At 41.3% G+C, this 19,928-nt stretch overlaps 1 protein-coding gene across 1 annotated transcript in view; it reads right to left on the reverse strand.

Moving 5' to 3' along the window:
- Positions 1-19,928, reverse strand: part of FBN2 (fibrillin 2) — a 255,478-nt gene that overhangs the window by 2,487 nt on the left and 233,063 nt on the right. The window contains exons 56-64 of the mRNA XM_025860885.2: positions 16,703-16,828; positions 14,903-15,109; positions 13,726-13,851; positions 11,987-12,109; positions 10,529-10,645; positions 9,783-9,911; positions 7,948-8,067; positions 3,355-3,586; positions 2,026-2,197 (exon numbers count right to left, since the gene is read on the reverse strand). Of these exons, the coding sequence (XP_025716670.1) occupies positions 2,026-2,197; positions 3,355-3,586; positions 7,948-8,067; positions 9,783-9,911; positions 10,529-10,645; positions 11,987-12,109; positions 13,726-13,851; positions 14,903-15,109; positions 16,703-16,828 (1,352 nt within the window). The remainder of the gene's footprint in view (positions 1-2,025; positions 2,198-3,354; positions 3,587-7,947; positions 8,068-9,782; positions 9,912-10,528; positions 10,646-11,986; positions 12,110-13,725; positions 13,852-14,902; positions 15,110-16,702; positions 16,829-19,928) is intronic.

Here is a 19,928-nt window from a genome sequence, read left to right on the forward strand (position 1 = left end):
GGTCAGAGGGGTGGAAGGTTTTAGAATGTTATTTTATTTTTTTTTTAAAGATTTATGTAGCGAGCAGGGGGGAGGGCCAAAGGGAGAGGGGGAGAGAGAGAGAGTCCTGAGGCCGACTCCATGCTGAGCACAGAGCTGGATGTGGGGCTCCATCCCAGGACCCTGAGATCACGACCCAAGCTGGAACCAAGAGTCAGTTGCTTAACTGACTGTACCACCCAGGTGCCCCTAAAATGCTATTTGTAAGACAGGCAAAAATCCAAAGCTTTGAGTGAATGCCTTAAGAACTTGGCTCTGCTGGCACATAAGTGCCCATCAGGGGGCGCCGGGGTGGCTCAGTGGGTTAAGTGTCTGACTCTTAATTTCGGTTCAGGTTGTGAGATGGAGCCTCGCAGTGGGCTCCATGCTTGGTGTGGAGTCTCCTTGAAATTCCTGTCTCTCCCTTTCCCTCTGCCCCTGCACCCACTTGTGCGAGCACTCTCTCTCTCTTTCACAGATAGATAGATAGATAAATAAAATCTTAAAAAAAAAAAGTGCCCATCAGTGATCAGACATAAGCCTGTCCCCAGTATCATGGTGGGAAGGTTTCATAAACAAAATTTCTGAATGTAGTCAGAGGTACTTGATGGATATCTCAATTGCCATATTTAAATATCAGTTAGTACCTTAGTCAACTTAAGGTAAATCTAATGCTGGCCTGTTTATTATTATAAAATTAAACCACAGACATTCTGGCTAGAGAAATCTAGCCTTACAGATCAGGAAACTTTCAGAGGCCCAGAAAACTGAAGCAAGTCACCCAACTCACACAGCCAGTTAGTTGTTGCCTAGGGTTTTTTTTTTTTTTTGGGGGGGGAATTTTACAATAATGTTGAGTGAAGAGGGGAAATCACCAACATCTTTGGATACCAGGTATTACTTGGTGACATTTACTAATATGTCCAGCACTGCTCCAGGCACTTCACAGTGTCAACTCAATTTTCTTGTCAGCCTTCAAGTTTTTTGTTTTGTTTTTTTTAAAGTAGGCCCAGCAGGAAGCCCAACTGGGCTTAAACTCACAACCCTGAGCTGCAATGAAGAGTCAGACACTTAACCAACTGAGCCACCCAGGCATTTTTATCCCCATTTTACAGGTGAAGAAATTGAGGTAGAGAGAGGTTAAGTGAACATGCCCCATGTGACACGGGTAAGAAGTGGGGAGGGTCAGGGAACACTCAAAACCACACAGTCATGGCCCTCCCTTTTAACTACTCAGTTAAATGCCATCAACAGCACAGAACCACCAGCAGGCAATTCAGATCTCCAGTTCCTTTCAAATACACTTTACCTGGAGATACCATCTTTTATGGAGGGAACACTTATACATGTCACAGAATATGAGACCTAGTTGGCTTATCTACTGAAAATTAAAATCAGCCTAGTGTACTATAGTTGTATAAAACAGAAGTGGACAAATTCAAAATAATTTGTTTTTTTAATCATTTCAAAACTGCTATTTCCTAGATGGACACCTTTTTTCCTCTGGCACAAATCAAAGACAAAAGTGTAGGATCTGAAACTGTGAGTCTTTTTTTTTTTTTTTTAAACCAATGATCATTTTTTAAAATTTTATTATTTTTTAAGATTTTATTTATTTGACAGAGAGAGCCAGAGAACACAAGCGGAGGGAATGGCAGTGGGAGAGGGAGAAGCAGGCTCTGCACTGAGCAGGGAGCCCGATGCGGGGCTAGATCCCAGGACCCTGGGGTCATGACCTGAGCCGAAGGCAGACGCTCAACCATCTGAGCCACCCAGGTGTCCCTGAAACTGTGAATCTTAAAAGTTTTTTTCCCCTCTAGTCCTTGTGTTCCGAGCTAATAATGCCACTGACGGGTGTTTGCCATATTGTGCCTGTGGATTTAGTTAAAATGTTACAAGAAAACTTTAACTTCACTGAGGCTGAAACCTATATAAAATTTGGCTGCACAGTATGTGTTCCTGCTTAAGGATAAAATCTTGTGAGAGGACAGAGCGAGGTTTACTCACAGCAGTGGGTTCGGCTTCCCCAACACTTCTCTTCTGTCTGCCGTCTTTCTTAGAGTAGCCATTGATTTTACACTCATAGCATGCTTCCGGGGACAGAGCATTTTCCTCATCGACCTCCGCATCCAGGGACAGGTACTGCCCTTTGTTAAATCCCATTCCTGAGACACAGTGGCTGTTGGCAATGAGAAGCAAGGCAAGGTCAGACTTCACCACCAACCGTGTCCACAGTTTTCCAGTGGTAGAGCAGAGACTTTTCAGAGACAAGAAACCGACAAAGTAAACTCTAAGCTCACAAACAGGAAAACCTAATACTCTTGGTAACTCTTTCCTTCAACACTTAATGCATGAGGTTCTTGCTCATTCGGAACATCAAAATTCTTGTGAGAGTGAGCTCAGGCTTCTCCAGTTTTCAATCCTAATTAGACTGAAGCACTCACGTGTGGTTAAATCAAGAAGCTAAAGAAAAAGCAAATTATGAATTTCAAAAGAGAATGTTGAGAATTTCCATTGCTTTAGAAAAAGCCCGAAGCCCGTGCTTATGCTCTTGAGAAAGCTCGCTGCTGTTACAGCTGAGACTTCTGAGCTCCCATTATGGATAGTGAGAGTCCCTGAGCTGGCCCTAAAGGACACTGGTCTGGACCAAGGCTTTGGTTTCAAGCATGATTAGGCAGCAGTGGTAGACAGATTAGTCCCCACGCCTCAACGCACGCACTGCTCCTTCGGGGCGGGGGGGGGGGGAGGTGACCCTGCCTGACCCGTCCGTCCCCGTCTTCTGGGCGGCGGGGCGCAGGCAGCTCGCACCTCCACTGCAGCCAGCCGCACTAGCCCCAGCTCACCCGGCAGCAGGCCACTAGCTGGCCGGAACCCGGCCGGGTGGGGATGGCGCCACAGGGCCCAGGCACATCCTCTCTGTGCCGTATAAACCAGAGGAGCAGGGGTAAGCGACAGACTCCTTCCTTGGGGACCACTGGGCAAGCACTTGCCTAAATTCATAGAAAAATCCGGCGCAGCCATTTCTACTTGTACTTTATAACCCAGGTGTCAGTGACAACAAGGGAGCTGCATTTTTAAACATCTGCTTGTCTCTGGCCTTGAGGGATCCGACTGAATCAGTTCAGGCTCTTCTGAGGGGCCGGCGAGTGCTACCTGTACAAAAGGGGGTCTTCCGGTCACCACGAAGGAGGCGATCCTGCCACACTGACCTAACCCATGTACCTTCCTGGCGGTGCTTCTTCCCACACCCTAAGTCCTCCGAGCAGCGCTTCGGCCTCCCGGGCCTTCCGTCACCGTTCACTTTCCCCGAGCGCGCGGCGGCGCCGGCGGCCTTACCCCTGTCCCACTCTGTAGTACCCGGGCGGGCAGCCGCAGAGGTAGCCGCCCTCCGTGTTGGAGCAGCCGTAATTGCACGGGTTCTTGGAGGACGAGCACTCGTTGACGTCGTGGCAGGCACTGGAGAACTGGTCGAAGGAGAACCCCGAGGGGCAGACGCACTTGTAACCCCCCAGGGTGTTGTAGCAGGAAGCCGAGCCACAGGCGTTGGGGTTGGAGCATTCGTTCTCGTCTAGGAGGACAAAGGAAGAAACTCTCACGCTGGGGGAAGGGGGCGGTGAGGGGAAGAGGCCGAGCGTCAGGGGCTTGACGGCTTTATAGGGAAATACGTCTGGAACTGTATTTAAAAAAGGTTTACTCTGATGGCTGATTGGCAAAAGCATATAAAAGTAAAAAAAAACCAAAAACCAAAAAACAAACAGAAACAAACCCAAAATACCAAAACCCAACAAATCCGCCTAAATTATGGCTTTAAAAAAGCCTTGCCCTACCCTTTTATATCTTCTGTTTGTGCTGTTTCTTGATACGATGGCAGCCCTTGGGGAAAGACATTTGCAGTCTGTCTACTGGGAATAACTCTTTTATTCTCTGATCTGAACCAAAGATTACTTCAAAAGCCTGAATCCCAGATCCATGGAGCTAGAAAGTAGATTACTAGTTTCCAGGGGCTGCAGGGAGGAAGAAATGAAGATGTCTGCTTATGGGTACGGAATTTCTTTCTGGAGCAATGAAAATGTGGTGGTGATGGTTGCAAGCTCTGGTTAGAATATACTAAACACCACTAAACTGTATGAATTTGGAAATCATGAATTTTAGGGTATGTGAATTCCGTCTCAATTTAAAAAAAAAAACAACACCGTATCTGGGTACACGTATATTCTCCCAGCAATTCCCAAATTCATTCTATATGGGGGGGAAATACATATAAACATTTAAATAATCTGACTTAAAATAATTGAAAGAAATACTATTTAACTGGATCTACTGAACCAAAAAACTACTATGCTTTTAACTGCTTGAGAACCCATTAGGTGCCGACTGTGTCTTCTGAGAGAGGTTTGCATCCAGCCATCAGCTGACATAGGTTTTACTTGTTTAGTAACTAACCTTTCACTGTGAATTCCTGACTGCAGGATAATTATAGGTTATACTTTCACAGTTGCTCTTATTTTTACCAAATCAAAGCCTGATTGTGCTTTTAACTTTGGAGATAACAATTTTGCTTTTAGCTGTCTGGTCGATATAGAGCATGTGGCTTGACTCCTTTGGGCTTTATCATAATCCACATTTCACCCTGGGCACAGGTCACATCTGTTCTGTGGAATTCTTTCTGATCCCTGCGACTCCCCTGGAGCACAGTGTGTCTGTTTACCTAATCTGTGACAAGTTTATGTTTCAGCCCACGTGGGGAAATGGTCCGTGTGTAAGGAGATGACACGACAGCGAGAGGCAAGTGCATGTCTGCAGCAGCTCCGTGAGCTTATGGAGGATGCAGATGGAGTCTCCGTGCTCCGAGGCCTCCCAGACAGGAAATTTGACTTCATTAAGTTCGGCACACAGGTTACTACTGAAAGGGCAGATATATTGAGGCAACTTTTGTGTCATGATTATAGTTTCAGAATTAAATCAGGCCAACAAATAGAGAATTCTGGATATAAAACCTGTGATGATTACCCAATAGGTACAAGTTCTCAGTCTTCATTTCATCCGGAGAAAGTATTTAAATGAATTCTTAACCACTAGGCCACCTACGACACAGACATAACTGCTGGTTTATTTCTAAATACAAAAGACCTGGCATTCTGCCACAAAGGCTTATCTGCTCTAATCATTAACTCTGACATTTATATCGGTACTTCTCCCATAACAAAGAATGTAAATTAGGTCATAATTTAACAAAACGATCCTGCTATGAATATAGTATCAGACATTGCGTTAGGTGGAAAAATCAGGCAAAACCAATTAATTGAGTAAGTGGCATTTACATACTACTGACAAGAACATTTAAAAATATGTAATGTTTTTGTAAGCACCATGATATACTTCATATTTGTATGTTACAAATGTATAGTGTGGTGTATTTTTATGGACTCAGGTCATCTCACTTTGAAAATACGTTCATGTTGAGCTGACTCGTGTGTCACGAAGCTGTGTTCAAATTATTTTGAAGTGATCGCAGAAGCAACTGGAAGTTAGTGAACACTACATAACCAAAAACTTCACTAATCCATAATTTTTTTTCATAATCAAAGGTTAATGCTCACTTATTTTCAATTTTGAATAATTATAATGCTTGTAAACATCGGAGAAACTGTAGAGTCTATGTACCAGAATGTTATATAGATGTTCTCTGACAAGTGAGTGGCAATATCTTCAAGTATTCATTTGAATTTCAAAAACCTTTCTTCAGTATTAACACAAAAAAACTCATTTTCCTTAAGTTGGCAGTAGTATTAGTAATGTGAAAATGCCACATTTCAAAAATGCCGTAGTACTAATCATTTAATATTACTTAAATTATCTGATGCATTGACTCTGAACAGTTTTGTCCATTTACTAAGAGAATCCAGATAAATCTGAAATAGTTCATTCTACTTTTCCCCCCTAGATCATATGAAATGACCAATGATACACACGCAGTAACAGATAAAAATAATCTGTGGCCTTTCAATGTGCACTTTTGTCATAATTCTTGTTCTTTTGATAACTTGTTGCTTTTACTAGTTCCTGATGGTTTGTTTAATTCTATCCCTGTCATATATTTGGGTTAGAATTCTAACTGGAATTATGTGAATTCAAAGCAAGGAAGTCAGCAATTAAAGTAGGGACCAGCTAGATTCCTCAACCCTGCACGGACGAATCTAGAACCTTCCCAAATAAATCCCGGCTGTTACACTGGGTGAGCTGCTGTGGGGGTGACTGTGCCCCCTCTGAGAATCCCCCAAAGGGGAATTAGGATGTACCATATAGCCTTGACTTTAAATTCAGACCAATTTAGTGAAAAACTATACGGATATTTTTGCACTAGATGTTTATAGGCAGAAGCTTCAGAAGACTTAAAAAACTTGGAATGTGAGATGACATGTGCTCTTATTTATACTTAGGATCAATTTAAAAATGAGAATTCTATTTAATAAGACACCTATGAAATATTAGAAGATCATTCTTTTTGCCTTAAGATCCACAGAATTAACCAAGAAGTCCATGTTATTTGTAAAATACGAGACCCTCCACTTTATTTAGTAAACAAACAAAGCATAATTATTTTAAGCTGTTTTAACAGCTGTCTACAAAGGTACTGTTCGCTATATTCTGAAGAGTGTGCCTGTACCTTGCCTCTGTTTATAAATCAGTCAGGGCATAAGGACTTGGGCAACATTTTTCTGTGTGTGTGTGTGTGGGAAGAGAGAAAGAAGTAAACTTATGAAATCATTTTGATTGCCTAACTCATCATTCTGATAATCCTAGGTAACTCTGTCCCTAACTTCGAGATCATGAACGGTTTCTGCATTTCCCTGCACAAGAGCATCTCTTCGTGGGCTGGCAAAGCGTCTCTTTGGCCTTGCACAAGGTCACAGCATCTCTGTGACTTTCACCAAGTTGGCTTCCCTCTGCAATTCGTCTTGATTTTCTCCTCTCAATTCACTAAACTGTCATTAGAGATTTCTTTTGAGGAGACCACAAAGGATAAAATCAGATTAATTTATCGAGTGGATGCTCACAGTGAAATATTTGGGGAACACGTGGGGTAACTGAAATCACTGCAGAGGCACAGGAAATCCCCTGCTGGCTCCCTGCAGGACCACTGCCCCCTTTCAGGCTCAGCTGTGTGGGCATGTGATGTCACAACGTGTTGGATGGCAGGTCCATGAAGTGCATTCAGATGGAGCCAAGAAATTAGGCCTCTGCTAAGTAAATCAGCTGGCTATTCAAGCACAGAATAATGTTCTCTTTGATCAGTCTCTCCTTAAAAGGAGAATTTCCATTGACTATTATCATTGCCAGGAACAGGGCTGAGGGCCTACAGGCTTTATTTATTTTACAAACACTTTTGTCTGGAGACAAATTCAATTCAACAGAATTAGCGGTAACTAGGTACTTCTTTTACCTTCAGATACTTAACCTTCTTCATTAAATCTATGTAACTGGAAAGCCCAGATGGACGGTCCTTACTAAGCTGATCTGAGTTCATTTAGATTTATATGAGGGAGATGGGTGGGCAATTCTTCAACCCCAAATCTAAAGTTAAGAAAGTAATGATGAAAAGCCCCTGACCTTGGCAAAGGAAGACGATGCATCTTGACACCGTCTTCAGAAAGTTAAACTTATATCTAGTAGAAAATTAAAATTATAAACGCTAGAGTTGAGTTACCTTCTGGGTACTTAAAACAACATTTTTATTCCGGGTATTTTCAAACATACACAAGTAGAGAGACTAGTGTCAGGAATCCCATGCACCCGTCCAAAGGACTGGGGTTCAAGTGCTAGGCTTCAAAGCCCAAACCGAAACATCAGCCTTTCTTATTTGTCCATGTTACGCAAAGCTACTTTAAGGTAAGAAAAGCAGATGCTGTGTAACAAGCGCGGACTCACCGACACACTGATTCCACTGGTAGTGCTGAATATACCCCTGGGGGCAGCCACACCTGTAGCCTCCCAGGATGTTCTGGCAGCCATGTTGGCACCTGTGGTTTCCATCACATTCATCCACGTCTGCAAAAACAATCCCGGCATGATACTGAGGCACCCTTTCCTCTACTGTCCTTAAACGCACTCCAAACGCAACCTGGGTGAACTATTATCGGGGGAACTAATAAACAAGACACACAGAGAGGCTGTGACTTTTCCCAAGTCACAGGGTTATTAGCGGCGATACAAAGAATGGTTCTGAGATGAGAACCCACCTTAAGCTATTTTTTTTTTTAAGATTTATTTATTTGAGAGAGGCGGGGAGGGGCAGAGGGAGAGGGAGACAGAATCTCAAGCAGACTTCCCGCTGAGCATGGAGCCTGATGTGGGGCTCCATCTCACAACCCTGAGATCACAACCTAAGCCAAAACCAAGAGCCGACGCTCCCGCTCATGCTCCCTTCCCTCTCTCTCAAATAAATAAATTAAAAAAAAAATCTTAAAAAAATAAAATCCTCATGTGTGGGACAATACAAGCACTACAGAGACACCTAAAGAGTGTAATTGCTTTGCACGCAAAAGTTTTTATTACCATTTGACATTAATTAGATGCAAAATTTAAGTATATGTTATTTTTAGATATGATATGGTATTATTACAACATATGGAATAATTTCCCTGTCCATACATGCAATACTCTTTTGGAATGACAACTGAGGCTTGAAATCGACCCATAGAGAGTGAAATAAAATTGGCATGTTTGATGTGTGTATAACAAACTTGTATGCCTAATTAATAAATGGTATCTTATGTGGATAATCACACGCTGAACTCAGCAAGCAGCTGTATATACAGAATACTTTAGAAGTTTCAATGACTTCAAATATAAAATGTTAAAATGGAAATCTTCAAAACTGAATTTTTCCTGGCTACAAATTAGATTTATATATGTCTTATACTTCTTATAAAGAGTATTTTAAAAACTCTGAATATATTTCTAGAATCCAGAACCATACGTTTCTAAGAATAACAAAGGGGGACTAAAATCAGTAAAGACTTAAATTGCAATAGTTTATAAAAATATAAGGGGATGTATACCATCTTATAATTTCTGGCATGTGTATTTTGTAAAAGATACCAACTCTACTACATTAGCCCTTGCAGTGGAGATACTGGAGAACAGTATAATATTTTGTTGAGTACAGACAGATTCTTATTTTATTCCCAGTTAAATGTTTCTTTGGACTTTACAGGAAATACCTATTGGGGGGCAGGTGGCTTGATAGAAAATGCCCATTTTAGAGAAGAGAGTGAGTAAGAGGAGTTTCAGAAAAATTAAAATAGAAATAGCCATCACTTTCCCCAGTGCTTTTCATATATTTTACAATTCTCTTTGATAACTGTTTCTTTTCTTACACTTAACTTTCACTCATTTAGTTATCATGGAACAAAAATCCATCATCATTTTTTTCTGATATATTTGTACACTACTGTATACCATATTAGTTACAGAATTCCTTTTCAGTTGTTTTTTTTTTTTGTTTTTAGACCAGTAATTAGGTAAAGACTCCAGTTACTCTAAAAACCAATTCATATAGAATTTTTGTTCTGTCACATTAAAGTCTTCCTCTGCCCCCAAAATGATATGTGAAAATGTGTGAACGAAAATCAACCACTAAGTTCTATTTTGTTAAATACTTTTTTTTCCTTTTGAGATGATCTCATTTCTCTATTTAGTGGCTTGGAAGCTAAAATAGTTTGCTGTATTAGATTAAGGGTTTTTTTAGCAAATAAACTCACCTTCACAGTTTAGTCCAGTGGCATCGAGAGAGAACCCTCTTTGGCATTCGCAGCTGAAACTGCCAGGCGTGTTCTGGCAGATTCCTTTTGCTCCACAGAGTGAAGGCTGAGACCCACATTCATTGTTGTCTAGCAAAGCAAGAAGGAGGAGCGTCAAGCTTCCCAGTCGTTACATGACTCAGATTTCACTACACAAAGTGAAAAGTGAGGCATGAAAACCTAAGTTTAAGATGTGAAAATTTGGGGGAAACGTATGCCAGGATTCACTGTCAGGTTAGAGGCAAAAGTGGCAAGAAAAGGAGTATTTCAAGAGAGGTGAAATTAAAGCATATCTTGGGTCAACTGAGGACATGGTTTTTGATAATGCAGACTGAAACTCTCTTAACACATGTGTGTCTTCTAACATAAAATAACCTACCCTGTCCATTAGCATGTTCTAAATCACAGTGAGCCTTTGTTCATATTTAGTCTGAACATACATGGTTATATTTAGAATGCAACCTAAAGGTCCTGTTCGGAATATACCTACTGTGCACATGCTTGGACCTTAAACGAGCTTGGACCTTATTTATTTTTTCCCTTGGATACTGTTCTTATGAAAAAACACTTATTAGCAACATTTCTGGACCAGTAATAATGACATATTGGTTCTCAGTATGGAGCCATTCAACATTCTTCCATTTTAAGCACCCTTGTTACGCACCGACCCTCAGTCAGCAGAACGTGCCTGTGGGGTTGTGTCTTACCGACGCAAGCCGTGTGGTGCTGTGTGAAACCCGGCGGGCATCTGCAGGTGAAGCCTCCCAGCGTGTTGACACACAGGAACTGGCAGTTGTGCTGTTTGGTCTGACACTCATCAAGGTCTGAGGTGAAAGAGAAGCCAGTGAAAATCAGCGCAGAGTTACCTGGCTCCGCCTCCCTTCCCAGGAAGCCACAGGATGTGGTGGACATGTTCGACTCGGGCGTATTTTGTCTAGAGCTCTGCTGGAAGCTTCACAGACTTCCGGATGCATATGGCGAGCGGTTTCTTCTCACACTCAAGCAGTGCCCATACTGCGGGCTACTCCGATAGGACGGCTAGGGTGGTACGTAACACAAAGTTTTCTTAAAATAAGAAGCTGAATGGCTGAGTCACAGTGGTTTCCGTGAACTCTTCTCAAAGTGAATACCCCAAGGTTCTACTTCTTGCATTTAGTGCAGAGTTTAGTATATGGCTGGTCACTTATTCCTCTTGAGGGGGTGGGGGGGAGATTAAATAAAAATAAAACAGAAGCTGGAAACTGATGGAAGGTCTGAAAATAAGCACTGAGTCCGGCTCTCAGGGTCCGAATGAACACAGCATCATAAACACCAGAGGAAGCAAAAATACAGCTGTAATGCTGGCCACAAACGGAATTTATATTTGACTGTGATTTCAGTTAGATTAAAACTTAATGTGGGAGAATACATTTAAGTAAATGCAGAAAGCAGTATAAGATGCACACAACACTAATTCATTATTTTGAAGCTTAATAAACACACTGTTTGCACTCATAACAACATGCAAAATTAAACTGACTCGTAACAGTTCACTAAATAGATCCAAGAGAACAGTACTGCTTGGCTACAATAATTATTATTATTTGGTATTCCTTGGAAATACCACTTCGTCTTCTTAGGAATAACCTGTATTTCAAACATTCAGCTAGACAGGGATTTTCTCAACCCACTCATTTCATTCCGGTGAGGTTTACGATAAAACTGAATGCCCGAGGAAAGCCCTGAAGCTATGGTCATTGTCTAGTTTAGTTTGATAATTACTTTTAATACTACCTGTGCGAAAAAGTGAAATTCATCCATCCATTTTCAATCACCTGCACTAAATGTGTAATAAAGACAGTCGAGAAGAAATAAAATCTTGGATTAGCAGCAAAATAAATCTTATTTTAGTTATTTGTTTCAATCTCTTCCCTCACTAACATTTTTTTTTTGTTTTATTTAATTTCACTTAATTATCAGTTTGTGCGGTTTGCTACGTAAGAAGCAAACAGCTGTAATCTGGGCTTTCATTCTCCCTGTCTCCTACCATGTGTCCTCTGGTAGAACTGTCTGTGACAGTTCAAGTGGTCACTAGGAAGGTGTGCTTTAATGACAGCGATTAGATGAATTTGGATGTGCAAGGAGTGAGACACGGGGGTCAGAAATGCCAGAGACGTCCCCCTCACCTCTGCACGTCTTCCCATCCTCTTGCAGGACGTAGCCCCGAGGACAGGAGCACTGGTAACTCCCCTCAGTGTTCTTGCAGATGAAGTTGCACGGTTTCGGGGACTGGGAACATTCATCAAGATCTAAGTGAAAGGGATGTCAGGATTACATTCTCAGTTTCAAGAAATGACCGGCCTCTTTCCTCCCTCCATGTTCTTACTCCGTGTTTTTCCTTCCCACTTTAACTTAAAATGGAAAAAACAGCCAGGGGAAAATGATGCACAGAAGTTTTCTCGACAGTAACATACTGGTTTACTTTGTAGATCAATCTATGGTTCTTGGGACACATGTACTATCTGGACAATTGTCTGGGGGCAAAAAAAAAAAAAAAATCCACTGCATTCTTTAGATTTATGTACTTTGGTTTACAGCTCAAGGATCATTCTCTTAAAAGTAGGAGTTTCTTTCTTCTGACACATGGCTCTGGAAGACCTTCTCTGAAACTGTGAGCTGACCCGCCGAGCACCGTGGGGTCCCCACAGGCTTGCCGGCACCCGAGTCAGGCCCACGCTGCTCCTGGGCCAGGCAGCTCGACTGCCCACACACGGTCGGCAGGCTCTCCTGCCCTCTGTCTTCCATCTGGTCCTTACTTCCTTCCGCTCCCTCCCAGCAAGATGGCTCAGTCTCAGAGTCACGGGATCAGAGGTCACAGCGCCTTTCAAAGCAGACCCTCGGGGCCCAGCTTTCTCCTTGCAGGGTTCAACACCGCCTCCCTCTTTTCTTTTGGCCCCAGGATGGTACAGCCCCAGCACACAGCACTGTGCCTTATAGATTCTACACACTCTGCTCACGTCCTGAACCAAACCAACCCTCCCGAAATCATCCTCCCTTGAACATGCTAGCTCTCTTCTGCTAGGACTGATGGACAGCAAAGAATCTCCTCTTCCTAGTAAAACACACTGAGCAAAAGTCACACACATTTTCGAGAACGCTGGAAGCTGGTGATCAGTAGCCTGTTCTCAAGGACTCCCATGCCCAATCAAGTGAGTCACATGCCTACTAAGGGTCAGTTTCGTTTTTCTGAACCTTTTCATGCCAGGTGTGTTTGTTAGTGAAATAGGTGCTTTAATGGACTATCATGCAAGTTGATTAAATATGGAGGAGAAGAGACACTTTTTTTTTCTTCAATGAAAACTAAGTCACATGCTTTGGAAAAGACTCATTAGAGGCCAGGCCCCCACCCGCTGTCCTCCACCGGTACAGAATGGTGGGGGTGAGACCGTAAGAAATTAGAAAAAGAGATTGTAAAAATGTAGAAGGATTCTGTCCTGACACTGCTTTGCAACTGCAAATTTTACACGAGGCTTCATTCGTATATTTTATGCCAAAAACCAGCAATGGCAAACAAGTCCAAACATGCTCACACACAGGCTCACCGTTAGAAGCCCTCTTCTTTCAACAAGAGACTGACAAACGAAGAGGCGCTTGTAATTTTAAATTAAAATATAAAATGGTGAAAGAATATTTTTTTATAGTTTTTATGCTCCCCGACCAAACACTTCTGATGAACTGAGCAGTTCTGTGTCGCACATTATTGGACAACTACTGTGCTATCAGGAGCCACATTCCTGAAAGCAATGGCATGACTGCATAAAAGGTGCATTGCAGCGCCCCACAGTAAACCTCCCGCATTGCCACGGTGACTCGTAGGAAACAGAAGTTGGCCACCCCCAGACACAGAGACCCACCCGCGCCTTACCTACACACGAGGTGCCGCTGATGTCTGTCGTGTAGCCAACCTTGCAGAAGCATCGGAATGAGCCCATGGTATTGATGCACTGACCATGGGTGCAGAGGTTTGGCATCACCTTACACTCATCAATATCTGTGGGCGAAAAAGAAAACCCCAAATAAAAACAAACACACAAGTTAATATATATGTAAGGATAAAATTGGTGAGAAGCTAAGAGAAATGAAGGGACGGACGTGAAATAATTAGCAACCAGCACTCACAGCAGCGCTGGAGTACCTCTTCATCACTCCGTTGAAGGGCAACACGGAAGGGAAAGAATATTGACGGGATTGGAAGAGGTCCATAAATGGAGGCTCTGTTGAAAGCCCTGCTTCGGTCTACTCATTTTGCAATCTAAGTATGAATTATTTTGGCAAGATGTAGAAAGCTGTCTCTCTGAAGTCCAACTAATCTGGGATTTGTGGTGATTTCCCACACCTGGACCTCACGTCCACATTTGGATTAGACTCTGAAGAAAGGGTTTCATGAGCAGAGTAATTGGGCCCAGGACCAACAGTCTGTACAGTAATAGAAGAAAATGGTATTTTTTTTCAGGGCTCTAGTCTATCAGGTGGTTGTACAAAAAAAAAAAAAAAATGGAAACAAAGAGGAATAATGGGTCAGAGGCTAGAATGATCTCCAAAGTTGGAGCCTTTAGATATAAACTCCTTAAATGAGGAGTGGTCTCAGGGAAAAAAACAAAACAAAACAAAAAAAATAACTGGAAACCACTAACCAATTATGAGACATGCTGGTGTGTAAATATGTTGCAAACAGACTGTGTCCTTGTGCACACTCAAATAAACAACACTTATTTAAATAAAGCAAATATAGTTTGGAGGTTACATGGCCTTTGGGGTTAGACAGGTATGTTCTCAGACACCTTAGAAAGGGTGTTATCTCAAGAAAATTACTTATCATTACCTAAGCTTCATGCTTTAGTTTCCTAATAAATTCTACCTCTTAGATTCGGTATGAAGTTTACATCTTTTCAAGTCTCTTAATCATTGGCAAAAAGCATATACAAACACGTATACATATAAATATTTTAGCCATTATATCACTTTTTCACTTTTCCTTCAGATTGATCTGAATTAATGTTCACTGCATCGAAAATGTGCATGACTTTTGCTCAGCTCCTCACCTCTTCCATCGGTGGTGTATCCAGGGCCGTGAGGACATATCTTTTTGTACTGGGCCGTTCCGGGAAGCGGGCAAAGCTCACACTGGTGCCCCCAGCCCCGCCCCCCGTCACAGCAGCACTCGGACTTTGTGACCAGGTTGCGGCTGCTGGACGCCATCTGGCACATTGTCTGCAGCACCTCGGCAAAGCAGAGTCCCTGTCGGTTGTCTGAAATAACAATGTGGGTAATGAACATCAATGACATGGAACTGACACTTGATCTTCAAAATAAGAAAGGACAGTCAGTGTTTTTCCTCCTGGCACAAACTTTTTCAAAGGTAAATAGTCTTCTCTGTGAACAGCCACCGTGCTTCAGACAGCTTCATGATTATAAAAAGTTGCTGGAGAAGGAGTCTGCAGTGTGCTCTTTTACTACAATTTATTAAATTTGACAAAAAGTGATATGATACTTAGGAAATAGATTTATTTTTCTTCAACCCATCAGCAGCTAACTGATAGTAAACTACCATTCCTGTAGAACACAAATAAAAGGAAAATGAAGTGAAATTATTTCCTTTTATTTATTTATTTTTAAACATTTATTTGTCAAGGGAGAGAGAGAGAGCACACGAGCAGGAGAGAGGGGCAGAGGGAGAGGGAGAAGCAGCCTTCCCGCTGAGCAGGGAGCCCGACGCGGGGCTCGATCCCAGGACCCTGGGATCATGATCTGAGCTGAAGGCAGATGCTTAACCGACTGAGCCACCCAGGCACCCCAAATTATTTCCCTTTAAATAAGCGAATGAGTATCCAGGACTTGTTTTTGAAAAGTAAATCCTGGATGATGTTACCATCTTGGTACATATTCAATCCAATCTCATCTTTTCTGCATCTAAAAGAGTGTTCAAACATTGGGACTAAACAGATTTTTTTTTTCAGTATAAATAAAGGAATTTCTCTGATGTAAATATGCAAATAAATCTTTAATATGGTTTTATGAACCATCCTAGTGAAACCTTAATAATACGAACAGAGAAGTACGTTATAGGTTATCTATATCCTCCTAGCCTACATGGTAGGCTATCTTTTCTATTGCCGGAAAGATGGTGGTTAGTAAGGGTCTGGATTGAAGACATCAGCAAACAAAATTTATTTTCTTGACTAACAATCTCCTAGGATTGAATGCAATGACATCATTTGGAGAAAAATCTGATACAGCTGAAACATGCTGTTTTTATATCAGATCAAGTGATGAGTGCTCTTATTTCTCTGCCTTAAATTTTACTACTCCATACTTTTACACCTGCTCATAATTAACTGAAATGGTTTATAATGTATGCATTTTAGCATGAAAATACAACATAATGTCTGAGATTCATATTTTCCACAGGAAAATATTTTGTAAAACATTTTTCTGTACCATAAAATAAAAATTAAACCTCATTGCATTTTTGAAATGTGGCATTTACTTTAATATTTCTAATACAGCAAAGCTTACCTCACACAGCAAATATTTTCTTTTGGAATTAAATCATCTCCTGATGTAAGTTTTACTAAAGTCACATTTTCCATAGAGCTTAATTAATCTTAATTTTGGAAAGACTATCTAAGAAGGCTATTTACATTACACATAGATGTGCATACAACTCACATGCACAGAAATACATCATTTTAATAGATGTGTACCTTTAGGAAGAAGGATATGCATTACTCAGATTGGGGGATTTTTTAGCAGACAAGAATATGTACGTAGAGCTCTTCTGTGATGACATCATAAAACAGATGTTTTATTCACCAGGTAAAATACACTCAGGTGTCACTTACCAAGGCATTCAGTGCCTGAGGAACTTGACTGAAATCCTTCATTACACTCACATCTGTAGCTCCCGATAGTGTTCACACAGCGCCCATTTTCACAAATTCCTGGCTTGGTCCTGCATTCATTTTCATCTTGGGGAAAACAAAGAGGGTGAATAATGAGCAGACTGTAAAATTACTATTTTCAGATTATCCTCAAGTGGGTTTTATGTTATTTAAAACTTCCTTGCCAAAATACTAATAACGACGGGATTAAAAACCAGTCATATGTGAATATGGACTTATTTTTAACTTCATCTTTCCAGGTGGGTTCTTTCTTAACAAAGTTTTTTCTTTCTTTTTCCCTCCCCACCCCTCGTGGGGAAGGGGTGGTGGTTGATGAAAACTGGCCTCCACAAGACATAAACTCGCCCTGCGACACCAGACAAAGTGGGAAAGAACTGTGGGGGAGAGAGTGCTGGTTACGTGACAGGAGAGAGAGGCTGGGAGCAGAGCAGGGGGAGGCGTTAGGGAGGGGAAGAGAGGAGGATTACAGTCACACAGGCAGGGATGACGGGCAAGCTTCCAGACTAGCTTTGCGTAAAATCACAGGGGTAGTATGGTGTGTGAGGGCCACTAATGGTAGAAGGAATGTAGGTAGTACTGCTCTTTTGGTTGGTGATAAATTAGAGCAAAACTGCTTTATTAAAATCTCCTTTGTCCTCACTATATTTGCATTCCGTAAATTTTGCTTGGGGCATTTTTTTTTTGAAGCTCTGTTCTTATGAGCATAAAGGAGCTCATAATGAGATAGTTTTGATTGAGCTGCTTTCATCTTTATACTTTTTTTTAATCTTTAATTTGTTGATATTTATTTTGCTTGTGCTTTCTTTTTTATCAGCATTTGCCCTCAATGTAGACTTTTCCATCGGTGTCAACAAGGACCAGTTTCAAAAGTCTCTGGCACGAGGTCTTCTGCCCTCTCCCGGTGCCACCTGCCACGCCGATGTGATCTAGAGATTTTGGTTTGCTAGATCTTTTCTTTATGTGCCATCAGTATCTCTGTAAACCAAATCATGAGGTTTCCTGGTTCCTTGGCTTACCACTGCTTCATGGATAGTACCCTGTCCTTTTAGATTAATAAAACAAAACATGGGAGTATCTAGCTCGGTAATCATTTTAGAGGGTGTGCGGGTGGTAAGCATTCTAGAATACATTTCTGACAATGTCTTTTTTATTTTATTACTGGACTGAGTGTAGAATTTTAGTTCAAAATTATTTTCCCTTAGCATCTTTGGAAAATATTGCTCCATTGTTTTTCTTTTACCCAATGTTACTGCTCATTTCCAGGAAATCTGGTTTTTCTCTCTGGAAGCTTTAAGGGGTTTCACTTTGCTCTCATCACCATCATGTGTCTTGGGTGAAATTTTCCTTCCCTTTTAGGAAAAAAAAAAACTTACTATGGAAATTTTAAAGTATATGTACAAAAATAGTGAGCTAAGTTATGGATTTAAAAAACTGTATAGTGTCTGTTATTTCTAGAATCTGAGGGTTCAAGGTCTGCCTTCTTGATCTAATGCTATCCTTGATGTCGCTCACCTTTATTCTGATTTGCATTTTTGTTGTCTGAATTACTTTTTTTAAGAAGGGCTCTTGTTGGACATACTGAATGAGTTCCTCCATGTCTGATGATATATGATAGAGCTTTTATACTTGAAAGACGGCTAGACAGGTCCCAAAATTTTAATTACTTCTGCTCTGCTACCATTGGTGTAAGAATTACTGTGAGACCTTGAAGAAAGTAGCTTGATTTTTTTCCTGCCTTGTAGGTAATTTTCCTTTTCTGCCCAGGTGCCTCAAGCCATCAGAAGTCTTTTCTGATAACTTTTTCTTTTTTCTCTTGTTGAAATTTGTAACTTCACTCGGGAATATCTTGGTGTGATGTTGCACTACCTATGAAATTTTGATTTCTAGCATTCCAGGCTTTATCCTTAGAAAAATTTCTCCATCACATCAGGACTGCCAATTAGTGACCATGGCATTGTCCACCGCTCTGTCTTCGTGCACTTAGCTCTGTCTATGCAGCATGACAGGCCAGAGACAAACCCACAAACGGGACAGGTCTCACTTTAACTCATGATTCAAATCTCAAATGCGAACGAATGCTCCTTTGACAATCTTACTGTATTTCTTCGTATGTCCACCATGCTCCCACTTTCTACAATGACTACTTACTGCACACGGAGACGAGAACTCCTCCATCTCTCCACTACCCACCACCCGTGTGGCCCTCACTTTCCACCTCTTGTCTTTTTCCACAGTTAAAGATTCTCTGGTTTTTCTCAAAGGCCACTCTTTGCACTTGTACTCTGGACTGCCTTCCAAGAGTTCACAGTTATCCTTTTTCAGTGAGTTATTCTCTCGACACACATTTTCTCATAACTTCCATCTTAAAAAAAAAAACCATCTCTTTTAATAACGTCTTATACCTCTAACTAGTACCTCATCTGTGTTCCCTTCAGGACAAATTTCTCTCTTTTTTTTTTTCCTCTCAGCGCTCTGATTCCTATTTTGTTCTATTTTATTTCCAGATTTATTGAGGTATAAAGTAAAAGGATTCCTCCATCAAGTGAATCAGTCACCCATTACCTCACATATTTTTCTGTGGGAGAATATTTAAATTCTGTTCTCTTAGCAAATTTCAATTACACAGTACAGGGTTATCAGCTGTAGTCGCTGCCACGTCACACATCAGATCCTTAGACCTTATTCATCTTATACCTGTAAGTTTGTATGCTTTTACCAACCTCTCCCTATTTCCCCCACCCTCAAGCCCCTGACAAACATTTTTCTCCACGATTTCTGCGAGCTCAATTTATTTATTTTTTTAGACTCCAAATATAAGTGATACCGTGTCTTTCTCGGTCTGGCTTATTTCACTTTGCATATTGCCCTTTGGGTTCATCTGTATGTTCTCATAAATGACAGGATTCCCTGAATCCTGAGTGTGTGTGTGTGTGGGTGTGTGTGTACGTTTTCTTGTCCACTCATGCACTGATACACACCTAAGATGTCTCCACACCTTGGCTATTGCCAATAATGCTACAATGAACATTGGAGTTCAGGTATTTTTTTTGAGATAATGCTTTTGTCTCCTTTGGATATATACCCCAAAGTGGGACCGCTGGATTATATGGTAGTTCTATATTTAATTTCTTGAGGAAATTCCAAAATCCATACCTCGTGGCCTTAG

The sequence above is a fragment of the Callorhinus ursinus genome, unplaced genomic scaffold (genome assembly GCF_003265705.2).
Source record: "Callorhinus ursinus isolate GAN/ISIS: 27379988/994484 unplaced genomic scaffold, GSC_fseal_2.0 scaffold30, whole genome shotgun sequence".
NCBI classification, from domain to species: Eukaryota; Metazoa; Chordata; class Mammalia; order Carnivora; family Otariidae; genus Callorhinus; species Callorhinus ursinus.